Below are 15,499 nucleotides of genomic sequence, written 5' to 3' on the forward strand. Positions count from 1 at the left end.
TACTCCTTTAAGCATTGCTGGTAATTAATGCTTTCCTTATCACTTTACAGATAGCAACACTAAGGCGGCAGGGCAGATACATATGCTCAACAGTACCTGAAAATGCAGAGAAGGAGGCTCAAAGCTTGTTTGTCACAGAGGTAAGCTCTCAATCTGAAATGAAGCGTTTGAAATCCTGTGCCTATAGGAATGAGTGATATAGCAGGGAATTATGCAGGTTATCTTTACACGCAATTTCTTTAACTAGGTTGCATCATTTGTATCTAAAAACAGGGATTCAATAATGTGCAGAACTTAGCAGCATCGCATATATGGTTGGAGAGAGCTCGGTGGTTGAAGGGGCATTGTAGTGGGGGGATATTTATGGGATAATAATAGTAAACAGTTGAGAATTGCCCACTATTTCAATTCTCAGATCCCAAAGATCGTTATCGTGTAAGTGAAATGTATTCCATATAAATAAAATCACAATTTGTTATAAAAATAGATACAATTGATTGTGACAAATTAAATAATAATAATATGTAACATGCGTGATAATAATCAATGAATATTCAGTATAACATGGTATGCAATACAATATGGTAATGTAAAAACATCTCCCAATGGCTAACACAGTCTTAATTGTCAAGACAATGATTTATGATAGTACTTCACAGAGAAACGAAAGTGAAATTTACACACACTGAGCTTGCAGCTTAAGGTCATAAAACTTAGCTAACAGAATAACCCTTTCAATGCTGGTTAGACCTCCTAGGTAATGAAGATCTATTCTCATGTAATTTTAAATAAAATAACATTTAAACCAGCTCATTAGTCATTTCCTGGAACCATCTAATAAGAGTAATCTACCATGTTCTATAAGCAGAATTTTAACTTGTCTCAACAGATATTTTCTTATTTTAGAGCAAATCAATACACCTGGATAAATATCACGATATGCTAACGTGACAAATCACATAAATACATAATTATTCTTTTCCCATCTGCAGAATGGGATGGTTATAACTATATACTTCTTTAGTAACTAAGATTTCTAAATATCGAAATCTGATCGTGATTTATCCAGTCATATATCATGCTATTAGAAAATTTTAATTAATTTAGATTAATTAAATGAAACCAGTATAATTACCAGTTGAGTAGATATTTTCATCAGATTAGTAGGTAGTCTCAGGAACTGAATGGATGTGTGAGAAATTCTGAGTGCCCTGGAGTGGATATCTGTCATGGATTTCTCTGCATTGCCCCGACTGCACACCTCTTTGCTTCTTTGCTTCCTTTGCATACCTCCCTCTTCCCTTTGTCTTAACTTTTTAAAGGGAAAATTCACTAGGTGATAGCCCAATAGAAAACTGGAGGTGTGGTTACCTTCCAGATAGCAATTTAAATATTTGGTCTATAGAGGGCAGTCTCGTCCCACTAAACATTTCTATCCAGGAAAGAGTTAACTTTTCCTGGTGGCTATTTTGACGTCATTTACCTTATCTTTATGGTTATTTATAATTTACGTTTTCTGTCAGTTCAAAGAGTTTCTTTGGGCTTTCTTCAGACTATGTGTCTGGCAATTCTACTATAATTTCTAAAACTGACCGTTTACTTACAATGGGACCTTATACAATATCGAAAGTAAAATTAAATTATTTAATCTTCTCTGGGTTTAGAATTGATTATATTCCATTAGCATTTAGACAGTCTGTCCATCCCCCGTTCTCATTTCTTATCAACAGGTTTGTATATACTAAGCATTCCGTAGCTTCTGGCAAAGTGGTTAGTTTTACAGAAGGGATAGAAATCTTGTGTCTTTTGTTAGCTTGAAGATAACAAAATGGAGTCTGTTCTGTTCAGAATAATTTAGACAATATACACTTTAATTTCTATCATAGCACAAAATGTCTGCCGATATAAATACCCTGACAGTAGGCGCTGTAATTAATCTTAATGAAGTGGTTATAGTTTCTGAAGTCCACTGGCAACGTCCAACTACTCAGAGTTAAACAGTTTTCAACAGTTTTATCCTAAAGAATACCCCCTATGCTGCTTGGGCTAATGAGAAATCATTCACATGAGCAGCAATGGACAGTGGCGATAGACTGAAAGCAGCCTGCTGACACTCTCAGCCAACCACAGCACTCATTGCTGATATGAATTAGAATGTGAAGGAAGAGTGTAATACTTCCAGTGTGGGCTGATCTCTGGGTAGCCAGGAATCCGGTCTGTGGGTGGCCAGGGATCCTAATTCAATGTTAAACTCCTCAAAATTGCTTTAACACAGAAAGGAGGGGCAGCGGCAGGGGACTCAAGGCACTATAACCAATTCATTAAGATGAAATGGTTATAATGCATGCAGTAGCCCTTGAATGAAACCAGCTGGAGTATCTCAGAGTTGCTGGGGTCTATTCCTGGCATTCATTAACCTTTCATCTTACAAAGGCTGATAAAACAAGCACAGTTACCTTGGCTGATAACATAGACCTCAGGATTGCTTGAAAACATGTGACAAGCTAAACGTACCTCTCCATGTTAAATCATTTGTTGTTGTTGGTTGCTATCTGTGTTCAGACAACCTAGATTCATCAAAGGCTGGATATTAAATCCACATCACATAGATATAGTCCTATTGCTATTTATATTTATTACATTATCCCACTAGTTATATTGTTTTATCTCTTTAATTCATTTCATATAGATCCAGCAATCTGTACGTTCCAATTATGCAGTGATATAAAATACATATATATATTTTCTATATAAATATGCAATCCACCCATATGATCCCCTTAGTAGGGACATTATAGTGGCATACATCTCATTAGCCCAATTAATATGGGACCTTATTATACACTATACAATAATGGATATACTATTCATTAGAGATGAATATGTCAATTGCACAAAAGGGGATTATGGAGATATATGAGACTATCTGAGGTTTTAGTGCAATTGTTGCACTGTAGATCAGCCTAATGAACACCCATAAAGTGGGATGGGTTATCAGGACTTGTGTATAGAGTGGGCGGTCTGGGTTGGGTTTGTTTGGGAGAAGCCTATTGAATGCGGCACACAGACCAGTATGGAACCTCCCCTTTGGGGAGTGAGACTGGCCCGTTGGAGTCTTATACCTGTATGTGCTGCTTGTCCCTCATTGACGGAGGTACTACCCAACGCCCTCATGACTTTTTCTAAAAGTGAGTAAATGTCCCCGCCCCCTACACCTCCATTGGTCTACTTACGATCCAAAGGTTGTAGTGACAGCCTGATTCACGGATGACTAAGGGGAATGGTATTTAACTCATTTGACTGGGAGATGCACTCACCTTAGCCCCTGAGGACCGCATGGTTTCACGCCGAAACACGCGTCGGGTTTTCTCTATCTCCTTTATGGAGCACTTAAGCACTATGCACTAATCGCACTTTTACTTATTTATTTAATTTGTTGTTGAGGTAGACTCTTCGGACTATAGGGACTTCACTTTAGATGAAGCATTAGCACAGAACGCCCACGAAGATGTTTTCAGGAGACATAGGGTCTAGAGGTTAGGGATCCCCACACTTATTGGGTTTATTCCTCCTTCAGAGTTTAGAGAGGTTTTACTTTACTTTGGCTGGTGGAGGTTTTGTTTGCAGTATTTATACTTTTCTACTATCCTGCCATGAGTGGTTATTTTATTCACTATCTATTTAGGCAAGTCATTTTCATATATACATTTTTTCTGCAATATCAAGCCTACAATTACGTGCTGGTTTCCCTTCCTCCCCCTCCCTTTTCCCCTCTCTTTGGTCTCTTTACATTTCACTGTTTAGTGAACCTCTAGTTTACAATCTTTCCTGTCATTGGGTTACCGTCTCTACTATTAGGCTTCATTTAGCCATATCTATATATTTTTTCCAATGGACATGGATAGTATCTAGGTAGGTTCATGTAGCAACTGATTTATGCTCTTTAGTCCTATCTGCTGTATTTGTTTCTATTTCCTTTTGATTAGTTTGGGTTCTGGATACATTGTGTTCCACTATACTTAAGGCATATAGTACCTCTCCTATTTTTGCCTCTTTTCATTAGACTCTATATACGCCTTACCTAATTAACTCTTAATTTAAGAGTTATTAATAAAGTTTTTGTTATTTTCCAAGATATTTTTTAGAGTTCACTGGGATTTAATCCTATTGGGCACTTTCTATGAGAGTGTTATTTTTAGGATTAATTTACCGGTAGTTCTATATTTGTGCATTATTTGGGTTATCCCCTATTACCCAGTCTAGGTGACCTCTCTGGTTAGGAGACTGGATGTGGGAGTTCTCTTTGCCCATATCCCAGTCTCTTAAGAATTTTAAATTATAATTTGCACTTGGAAAGTACCCGAGCAAAGGAGATTGCTTTCTATGAAATTCACATAGAAACCCCTTATTTATCAGTAATGCAGGTGGCTCTTAACTCCATGCTAGAGTGTCTCCTTAATATTCATTGAGATATGTTGCTTGAAGTGTCAGATTAAATGCATTTGTACTTGCCATGTTATGGTCGTTTTTTTTTTGTTTTTTACAGAAAACTGAATCTATTGGCATTAAGCCCAATAACAGTAAGTTGTAAGTGTATAGGCTTTCCATTCTATTTTTGAAAGTAAGCAAAATTAGTCTGATTTGTTGTGTAAAAATACATATTGTATTTACACTCTTGATCACTGACTTTTCTTTTACTTTGACATCATTGTGTGCTCAGGTTTGTATTGTTTATTATTTTATACTCCGTTATATGACTCTGACTTTAAAGGTTTATTTTTTGTTTCATAGTTCTGGTGGAGTGGCGCCACACTAGTTTTGGCTGTGGATAAATCCATTTTTGTGACTGTGTGTGCGCAAGTAAAAGTCTTGCATCAGTTTTCCAGGACATCTGCCTTAAATATACAAACAAAAGTACATGAAGTCAAAAACATCTTTTGTTAGCACTGACTTGTATTTAACTTGGTTAAAAGTATTTGAAGTTGTGGAAAATGCCCATCAGGTTCATCTTGGCTCCAAAACAAGTCATTTAAAAATAATCAAAAGTAGCCCCTTAGCAGTTATTTCACTTTTCCAAGCAGTGATCTATTGGTTCTAGATTGATCCTGTTATCTAGCTTCATATCACAGTGTTCCAGTTTCAATGTTTATCACTTCCAATTTAGCGTTTTGATGTCTGGTACCATATGACTATTCCTGTTTCATACTGGTTCCTGCTACCCTTTGCAATTCAGTGTTCCAGGTTCCTTGTTCCTCAGTGCCAATTTAGTGCTCCTAGTACCTTTTTAATCTGGGACTGCATCCCTTGTTTAGTTATTCTGCTCTAGGCAGCAATCCTTTTTTTCCTGCTCCCAGTGGCGGACTTTCTGAAGAATGAGCTGCATTCCTGGGTTAGTGGCCACAAGTACTTCAAGGGCTAAGTGCTTGTATGTGGTTCTGTAATCAATTCTGCTCTGTGGTTTTAGGTGTCATATGCCATTTCCTTTCATTTGTGTCACCAAAACTCTCTGCTTAGCCTTATAATCCTGTTTCACAATAACTTTATCTTGGGCCATTTTCCTATGTGGTGGTCTCTTGTTCGTTGCTGTTTGCGTATCGTTAAATGATGCTTTAATGTGTGCTTATCACTTATCGTTGAAAGAGGTGTTCTGAGTCCGCTAAAGATTTTTTTATCCTTATTTTTAATTTCCTTGAAAAACTACAACACATTGTGTAAAATACATGAAACCCCTTCTTAAAGCTTTGACTATAATCTAAATGTCATTGATTCTGTTTTTTTCCCCCATGCTAAATTCCTATCTGCAAGAGATGACTATATGTGCTTTTTTAATAACTAACATACTGTCTCTGAATGCTTTTCCTGTCGTCCTTGATTATATTCCATCATAAATTGTTATTATTACTTTCCCTGACAAATGAGGGTTAAATCTTCTTTTTATTTTCTAAAATGTCTTTTGCTGCATATTTGTCAAGCTGGTCCAAAAATAATAGGTTTCCATAGTCTTGCAGTACTTGCATAATCTAAATAACAGCAGCTGAAAGCATACCTGTAAACCCCCACTACTACTACTGAGCCATGTGAAATAATGTGATTTTGGTTTAATTAAGTATTATGCTCTTTCTCTGAAATAATGACAATATTAGGTGTGCCTGTACAGTTGTATATATCATCTGTGCATGTCACAGGCTAGGGTCTTGTTCATTTCATTACAGTGTACCATCATCCAGTTATGAATTTGATTGCATTTGTGGAAAATGAGTCTTGCTTTTGTGACCATACATTAATGTACAACTGTTTTCCCCCCCCCTTTTTTTACCCAGTGCATCAAAACTTACAATTCTGACTGGCATGTCGTCACCTATAAATATGAAGATTATTCGGGAGATTTCCGACAGCTCCCAAGGTCAGTGTGTGTGTATGTTATGACAGGTTTTGAAACCTGGGAAAAGTGTGTTTTGCTGTTATGTGATAAAAAGGTAAAAATAGCAGTGACATATCGAGGTGCCGATAACGCCATTTATCACGCACTACGTCAGGTGTAATTTTACAAGGAACATGTCAGATTTCCTATTCCACATTGCGGCAAAGTAAACATTTTAAATCTAAAAAATACACCAAAGTCCTGCCCATATCTAGCAAGTGACATCTGAGTCACAGGTTGTGAATCATTGCAAATTCCTGTGTGTTAAAGCATTTGATCGCACATATCCCAGAGAGTACTCTTCTATAAATACTAGTCATTTCCCAAAGAAAACAATTTGAGACTAATCATGAAACTCTGCTCTGTTTTATTTCCAACAACGAAGCTGCACATTTCAGATAATTTTTTAATTTTTTTTTAAACTTAAAAGTACTCTCTAAGCACCAGAACCACTACAGCTTAAAGAAGAAAATAAAATGTACCTGCAGTGTCTCATGCTTAAACATGACTTTTTCTCTCTAAAGACACCTCTAGTAACTGTCAATCAGTCAGCTTCTAGAGGTGCTTCCTGTTATGGTTCTACAATCTTTGCATATCTATTATAAGGTTCCTGAATAATTCCCGTATAGATCCATTGGTATAATTAATTGAGGAGATACTGAGATACTATTGGCGTGGCAATTGCGGTGCGTGCGCATTTGGCTCCCCATTGATTCTAAGGTAGAGAAGCATTGGATTGGCTGAGATTATCAGTGCTATTCATTTCAGCCAGGGGAGGAGTTGCAGCTGTGGCAAAACAGATGAAGCATAGGATATACGTTAAGTTATTCTCCATTATATTACACTTACAGAATTGAGCAAAACTCTGACATTAGAAATACAAACATATACTTCTAACGTTGGTATCCCCTTCATTGTATTAATTTATTTTTACGCTTGCTTCTCTATTCTCCATCTCTCTTATTCTTACTAATTATTTGTCTTGCACTTACCCCCTCATTTGGCATTGTTGCAATTTACACCTCCATTTATCTCTGTCTTATACTGTCCCATTATGGTTAACCATTTTTTTCGTCCTGCTCCTATTACACATATCGTAGTTTCTAGCAATAATTATATCTTAATATAATAATATCTTATTCCAACATTATCTATATTTATGCTCAGTAGCAAATAATGTACCTGGGCTCTCATTTAAATCAGAGACTCCTGGTCAAAATGCCAAAATGGGTCTTCATACAATGTTCACTGGGCGCTGGTAAACTACTCAATGCATTTCTTACACCAGTGATGCCACTTACACCAATGAGATAGTGATCACCTTTCGATTCTGGGAAGAGCTAAAAAAAAAGTGCTATTTTATACAAACTGCAGCTTTAATGTCATTAAATGGTTACTCCAATCACCTTGACCACTTCAGTGGTTTGAAGTGGTCATGGTGTGTGGAGCTTGTTAGTGTGGTGCTTCACTAGAAAACGCTGCACATACCGAGGTCAACCTTTCTGCTACTAGATGTGTAACTCCAACTCTGCCAGTATTATTGGTGTGTTATCAGCCAGCCCAGAACTAGTTCTGAGCTGGCTAATATCAATTCTGTGCAAATTTCATTGCACGGAATGCCATTCAGTGTCTGAGAGCTGTCAGCTCTGCAGAAAGTTACTACTAGATGTGTAACTCCAACTCTGCCAGTATTATTGGTGTGTTATCAGCCAGCCCAGAACTAGTTCTGAGCTGGCTAATATCAATTCTGTGCAAATTTCATTGCACGGAATGCCATTCAGTGTCTGAGAGCTGTCAGCTCTGCAGAAAGTTAATCTACGTACCAAGCCAGCAGGAAGCTTTGTAGCCAATGACACAAGTAAAAGGGCAAACTGTTTCAAAACGGTCTGTCCCATTAAGAAGGAATGGGGCTAGGGTACTCATGTCATCATAACCACTGCTTTGGGCTGTAGTAGTTATGCTGCTTGGAGCATAGTGTTGATTATCAAACTTTGTCTTTTATTACAAGAGTACTCTATTCATTACCCCATTATGTGAGACCTGTTTTTGTTACATGATTTTTTTTATATTTGAAGTGTTTATCTTCTGCACTCATGCATCTGTTGGCAAACCCCGCAGAAGCGTGAATGGGGAAGTGACATTACCTGATCCCTGTTGAGATTATCTTTTGATACTCCTGTGAGTGTTGTATAATACAATGCAGGAAGAAGCGATGCACAATTAAAACAATCAATACCCGTCCTGCAGGAGACGGCTATCTTACTCTAGAAAAGCTCAGAGTTTTATCCAGTTTTGGCATTGCAGTGATAGTTTTGTTAAATAAATATTGATGCAAGTAATTATTCACTAAATACCTGTCATTCTTTGTACCTAAATATGGAAAGAAATATAATTATTTGTATTCCAGTAGTGGAGGAGGTTTAAATCAAATTTTGTTGAGATGAAAACAGAAGAAAGATAATCAAAATTAAGTAGTGAACAATCTCAACAGGGTATTAAAAGCAGGAGACTAAAAACAACTAGAGTGAGCATGACTCCCAGACATAGAGCAATTAAGGAAACAACTAATGTAAAACATTAGAACAATGTCAAATGCATAACGAATATGTTCCAAAGTATAAAAAAGTGATGTCCTCATTAATTATTGTGTTAAGTAACCTTTTAATTCTAGAGAGATGGAGGGGATCAGACAAGCTAAAAATGGAGGGGATAAGAGAGAGAGAGGTGGGGGGGGGGGGGGGGAGGGAGAAGAGGAAAACAACAAAAAGGGATGGGGGACAGACTTGTTAAAGGGACACTATAGACACCCAGACCATTCAGCTCATTGAAGTGGTTTGGGTGCAGTGTACCTGTTGCATTTGGTGCTGCAATGTTCAGTTTATGTCTGTGATCAGTTTATGCAAATTGATAATTTCTCTCTCTAATGGCATAATTGAGCTAAAACAAGTTTGAGAACAGAAGGGCCACTAGCCGAAAAACAAGATTAATGGAGTTTTGTCTATTCTGATGAAGCTTAACGACATATTAATCTGCTATCTTATCCCACCATTCGAGTTCGGTATTTATACCTTCTTCATACATCATACAATCTGCATTATGGTGATAAGATTTATAAAGAACATGATGTTAGTGTGCTTATTGCAGCTAACTACTGTTACATGAAATACATTTTTTTGACCTGTTTATGAAAAAGAGAATAATAAATAATAATGCATAATGGATATTTGTACTGGATCATTTTCTAAAATTAGAGGTAATAAATACAAATGTAAATCTTTTGGGAAATAAGCCATGTTTTTTTTTTTCACCCACTATGTAAATTCATTTTAGTTATCTGATGCTTCAGAACATGGGGTTATAAATGGCCACTATATAGCATTGCAAAGAAAAAAAATAGTTATCAGAAATCTTAAAGAAAAATACCGTGCAAGAATGAGGGCAAGTGGTAATGATTGTGTCTATAGTTCTTAAGCATAAATAATTGGAATTAAATGGTTTTGATGGGAATATGTTGAGTGTTTGGTGGCAAGATGTTTTTTTTAAATGTAATAAATTAATATGTACATACATTTACATAATGATAAAGAAAAATTAACCACAGGCAAGATTGCTACATTGGCAGAGTTGGGGAATGACATGTTCACACAGCTTTAAAGGGATTCTATAGTGTAAGGAAAACAAATCTGTACTCCTAACACTATACTTCACTCTGCCCAGCCCCCTCCCCGGGACTGTAAGGACTAAAAAAAAAAAAAACTTACTGCACTCACCCGATTCCAGCACCAATCTCCCCCAGTGTTCGGCCGGCGATCCACGTCCTCCAACATCACCCTACAGGTGGGTGGATGGGGGCTAAGGTGCATGCACTGCTAGAGCAAATCCCCTATGGGGATTTTAATGACACTGGGTGCGCTCATGCAGAGTGTCCAGCATCAATTAGGCAACCAAAAGTTGAAAGTGTATTTGGCATAAAACCAAAGTTCGCATTCAAAGACTCTAACTGCCCTCATGGCACACAAACAGTCCAAGACTGAGAAAACCTGGACTGGTGTGTATTGAGGGCACAGTTGAGAACCCTGGCCTAGTGTCCTTTTAAATAAGTGGTATCGACCTCCCCCCCCCCATCACTTTGAACGCTTTTAATTCTGTCAGTGGTGCTCTATTGTAACTTATTTTGTTCACTTACTATGTATTTTTTTTTGTTTTTTTTTTTATAACCAGCTGTGTTATCTCAAAATGGAATGAATTGAGATATTTTATAGATTTGCTAGTAAAAGGACAAGCTTGAGTGGGCCAGGAGGTTCTTCTCTTCTGGAAGTCGTTCAACGTTTTCCTATCTAGGAATCGGCCAGCAAAATAATTCTAGGAATTCTTACTATGTGCAGAATAACCTTCTGAGATTTTTCTGCCATTGTGTTTCTTGTTTACCATGTGTCCTGTATATTACATATGCCAAAACAGTGTGTTTTCTAAGAAACTACTTACCGTAATCATTTTAAATTAAACAAAAAATGATTACTAAGATATCACATTCAGTGCCATTACCAAAAGTTAAGGGGCTGCGGTAGTAATCTATGTACGTTGTTCTTGGAAACATATCTCTTTACAATTACAGCCAGATTTTGTATCCTACACACAGCGCCATTTCCTTGGGTTAATGTTCTTCTCCCCCAGGCATACAACTTCCACCTTTTCATAAAATGTATGTATTCTTGTTCTATTGTTTAGTTTGCATTTGTTTTTGCTGTTTATAAGAACAAAGAGAAGGTGAACTTTTCATTTTCGTAGCTCATCCTGTTGTTATCTTGTCCTGGTAAATAATTTTTAAAGAGACGTTGTCCAGGGTATTTATATATATATTCAGTGCAATGTCAATAAATATAGCAATGTTTATTCTGTATAATTGTTTGTGTAACAATTGTTTCTTTCTGCTCTGTTGGAATTAGTGTCTAGTGTTTAAGCTGACAATCGTTTTATATGCAATTTAACCATTGTTTGCTAAAACCAAGATTTCGTAGTGCTACGGTGGAAGTAACATTGGTGACTCTTTAAGTTTTAGCTGTTTACCTTTTTATCTTTTTCCTTTTTTTCCATATAATATTGGTGCATAGCTTTTTAAATTTCATTTTGCATCAGTTGTTTTGCAGTTCATCCTAAAGATGGACAAAATCCCAACTGGAAGTGATTTTTAATTGTGTTGCAATATATAAGTAAGAAATATTCTTCTTGACTTTGCACTTTTTTTTGTCTAGTCTATCAACAATAACTACTTATCATTTTCACTTAACATTATTCCTAACCAGCGGCGGAACTAAAATAGAGAGGGTCTTTCTTTGGTGTCGTCCTAGTGCAAGAATGGAAAAAAAGGTAGATTCCCATCTGTCGTGCAACACCGACAATGCTTTGCCAGCCGTGGATCTATTATTTGCCCATCCTTGTAGGGTTGTACTTAGCAGCTAGCAGTGTTTGTATATTTGAATGTAAGCATGTTTTTGTATGGAGTATATGTGTATGAATGTAGGGGTGTGTTTGTGTTGTGTGTTTAATGTACTAGTGTCATTTGAAAACAGTAGTTTACTTATGTGTAGTGTTTGACTTTGAATGTAGACACACACACACTTTGAGGTACCTGTATAAGACTGTACAAGCCACACTTATAATCATTTACTTTATTGGTCGGGAACTCTGGGACAACATTCAGGGTATTTCGAAAATCATTGAATCAGTAGAAAATAGGTTGCTATTGCTCAGCCTTCTTTTTTGATCTACTACATTTTAGTTAATATTGCAATTTTACTTTAGGTATATAGCTAATATTCATAACATAGGGCAATTGGAAACTGTGTGCTTTTTACCAATTTCTTAAACTATGTGGATGTGCCAAACTCTAAATTCTGCCTTTTTTCCTTTCCTATCCTATAGCAAAGGAAACAAACCTGAAAAGCTCCCTGTGCATGTATATGAAGTGGATGAAGACGCAGACAAAGATGAGGTGAGTCTATGGAGAAAATATTCTTCTTGCCTGGTTTTGACATGGATACAATTTACCCAGCTGTTTTCATATTTTGGTTATTTGGGATCCATTAGAGTAATCATCCGTTAAGGTAAATATAGGACAATTAAAAAAAAATAAAAAAAAAATTCCCAACTACATGGCTCCTGAAATGTATCCAACAGTAGAAAGGGCTGTGTGAAGTCAGAAATGTAGTCCAAGGCAGATTTATTGGAGAAGAAAATGTATATTTCGGCTCACAAATGAGCTGTTATAAAGCTAAAACATAACTACATCGAACATATTTGTAGGGTGTGGTAAAATAAGTGGAATTTAACTGGTACATTTGTGTTGGTACTGTACACATTGCATATTCCAAGACTGTGTTGGGGGAGAAGCATCTCGAAGACTGTAGGCATGTCAGCCACTATTATCTCCAGTGGCATTAGCAGTTCTCCAAGCTTTTTTCTCTCACTCAGTTCTTGCATGATAGAGAGAGATTTTGCTTTTAGCAGCATTAATTGGGATCACTAAAACGAAAGTCGAACAGTTTTTTTGTCCTTATTCATTCATTCATTCATTCATTTTGTCCTAACCCCATCTTTATTTCATGCTTATGTCGCACAAATAACATAAAATGCTTGATAAAACATATGGATAATTTTGTGTAGGGCCTTACTTGCTCTCACAGCTTGTCCTCAAATGATCTGTTGCTTTTTCTGCTTTTCTAGATGAATATTTTGCATTTATAGCAAAAATTAATGCGCAGGTATCTAGTAGCTGTTTTTTTTTTTTTTTAATTTGTTTTACTGATTTAATGATTTGTGTTTGCAGGTGCACAGGATGTGAGTTAGCTTTTTGACATTACAAAGTACTTTGACAAGTATATGGGGTATATACAGCTGTGTTTTTATATATGTTTTATGTATGTCATAGAATGCTGTATTTTCTTATGGATGTCAGTGTAATATCAGCCATAAGATTAGTAATGTTGGACATGCTAAAGCTGGTGATGTATGAATACCATTAGTCACAGAACCATTAGTATTTACAGCTGAAGTAGCAAATAATATGCATATGTTGCTGATGCTCTTTTAACAGAGAGGTGCAGTTATATTGTTGATGTTGATGCAGAATGTTTTGTCAGAATTATAATTTTCAAAAAGGGAAACTCGAGGCTTGAGTTGGTTAACCACCCTTCTTAATGCATTACGGATTTAAACTGCATAAATAGGGTTTTACTAGTAGCCTGGTGCAAGCCCACGTCATGTAAATAGTCCAAATTAGGTTGCAGTGATTTTTCAATCACTATGTTATTTTAATAAATGAATAAAAAACATACTCAATGTACCGATCGACGTTTCGACCCCTATTGGGTCTTTCTCAAGATCCTTGAGAAAGACCCAATTGGGGTTGAATTTCCATAGAGATGTTTGTTTCAAATGTACGAGGGTATTAAATATTGCATTGGATAGTTACTGTTCAATATATTGTTCAGGAGTAATCTTTTGATACTGCTTATTTAATAAGACAATTGATTAGAATACTAGTATTTTGCTACCTTCAATATAACAGCAGTTTGAAATTTATTAACAAACCAATATAATTCAAAAAAAGGTTTAATAGCAAAAGCAACCTGATATCTATGTACTGTGCTTAAAGCTGCACTGTCACACTACAACACCATCTTAAAAATAAGTGTATCATAATAATAATATTAATAACAACAAAGTATTTCACCAGGAAGGGTACATTCAGATATCTAATCTTTATGAAATACTAATTTTGACGGTGTTGGAATGTCACTGAAATTCCATTCCATTCAAAAGACATACTTGCAAACGTTGTACCAATCCATAAAAGTGGTGACAATACGTTGGTATCTATCACATGATATCATTGCTCCCAGTATTGTCAAAAATCTTGAAAAAATGCGTCCACGCGCAACTATGTGAATACTATCAACAATAAAATTATCTGACCCCTGATCAATCAGGCTTTCGTCCAAATCACTCAACTTCGACTGCCCTTTTAAAAGTTTGCAATGACATCCAAATTGGCATAGAACAAAGAGACTTAACTGCAGCTATTTTCCTTGATTTTGCCAAGGCATTTGACACAGTAGACCATGGCATTCTTTTGCAAAAACTTAAAAACTCAGGCATTGGTGATTGTCTGCTAACCTGGTTGCGATCGTATTTTTTAGGATGATTGCAATATGATATATAATTCATTCAGCCGCTTTGTACTAGATTGTAATGACTTTATCCAGCACTGTGACATGTTAAGAGCTAAACTGGCTATCACTGGAATCCCGACGCACTCTTCATCTTTCCAGGCTTGTGCATAAGAGCTTCTCTAGAAAGCTCCCACCCTATAATGCCCTCCCCAGCTGTTCCCACCTCCTATAACAGGGATAGGCAACCTTCAGCACTTTAGATATTTTGGACTACATCCCCCATAATACTCTTACACCCATAATCCTGGCAAAGCATCATGGGAGGTGTAGTCAAAAACATCTGGAGTGCTGAAGGTTGCCTATGTCTGTCCTATAACCTCCGATCCAGTACTAGCACGATATTTAGCATACCACAATACAAAAATAAAGTAGCTTAATCCTCCTTTTGCTACAGAGCACAGCAATTAAGGAATAACCTCAGGGTCATAGTCAAATCTTCATTCAATCTAAAATCTTTTAGAGATCCATGGCAATATATGTAAATAAATAAATACTGAGACAAAGTAGGCACTAATTTGTCTCTGTGTATTTCCTATGCCTGACACATTTTTTACACTGGACAGACCTACCGCCATCTAGAAATGTTAATCTATGGCTCTGTCTATGGAGGGTCTTGCGGGATCATCTATAGAGCTTATTACATGCGCAAGAGTACAGAAGTGATGCCGTCTTCTGGTCCTAAAGCACCAGGAGATGAAGAGAACCCGCCAGAGAAAAATGGCTGGGCCCGCGAGGGACAAGCTCAGGTAAGTAGAACTCATCGGACCCACTGCAGCGATGTCACCATCGGGGTTCTTTGCATATTCAAATCCCCACACAGTGACAGTGCCACTTTAAATGAAAGTTT

General features: G+C 36.7%; 1 protein-coding gene across 16 annotated transcripts in view; it reads left to right on the forward strand.

Annotated features, from left to right (window-relative positions):
• DOCK9 (dedicator of cytokinesis 9) overlaps nucleotides 1–15,499 on the forward strand; it is a 266,617-nt gene that overhangs the window by 105,956 nt on the left and 145,162 nt on the right. For all 16 annotated transcript variants that reach the window (XM_063425570.1, XM_063425524.1, XM_063425509.1 and 13 more), the window contains exons 3-5: nucleotides 51–140; nucleotides 6,321–6,403; nucleotides 12,344–12,413. In XM_063425570.1, the coding sequence (XP_063281640.1) occupies nucleotides 51–140; nucleotides 6,321–6,403; nucleotides 12,344–12,413 (243 nt within the window). The remainder of the gene's footprint in view (nucleotides 1–50; nucleotides 141–6,320; nucleotides 6,404–12,343; nucleotides 12,414–15,499) is intronic.

Source organism: Pelobates fuscus, chromosome 1, assembly GCF_036172605.1.
Source record: "Pelobates fuscus isolate aPelFus1 chromosome 1, aPelFus1.pri, whole genome shotgun sequence".
Taxonomy (NCBI): Eukaryota; Metazoa; Chordata; class Amphibia; order Anura; family Pelobatidae; genus Pelobates; species Pelobates fuscus.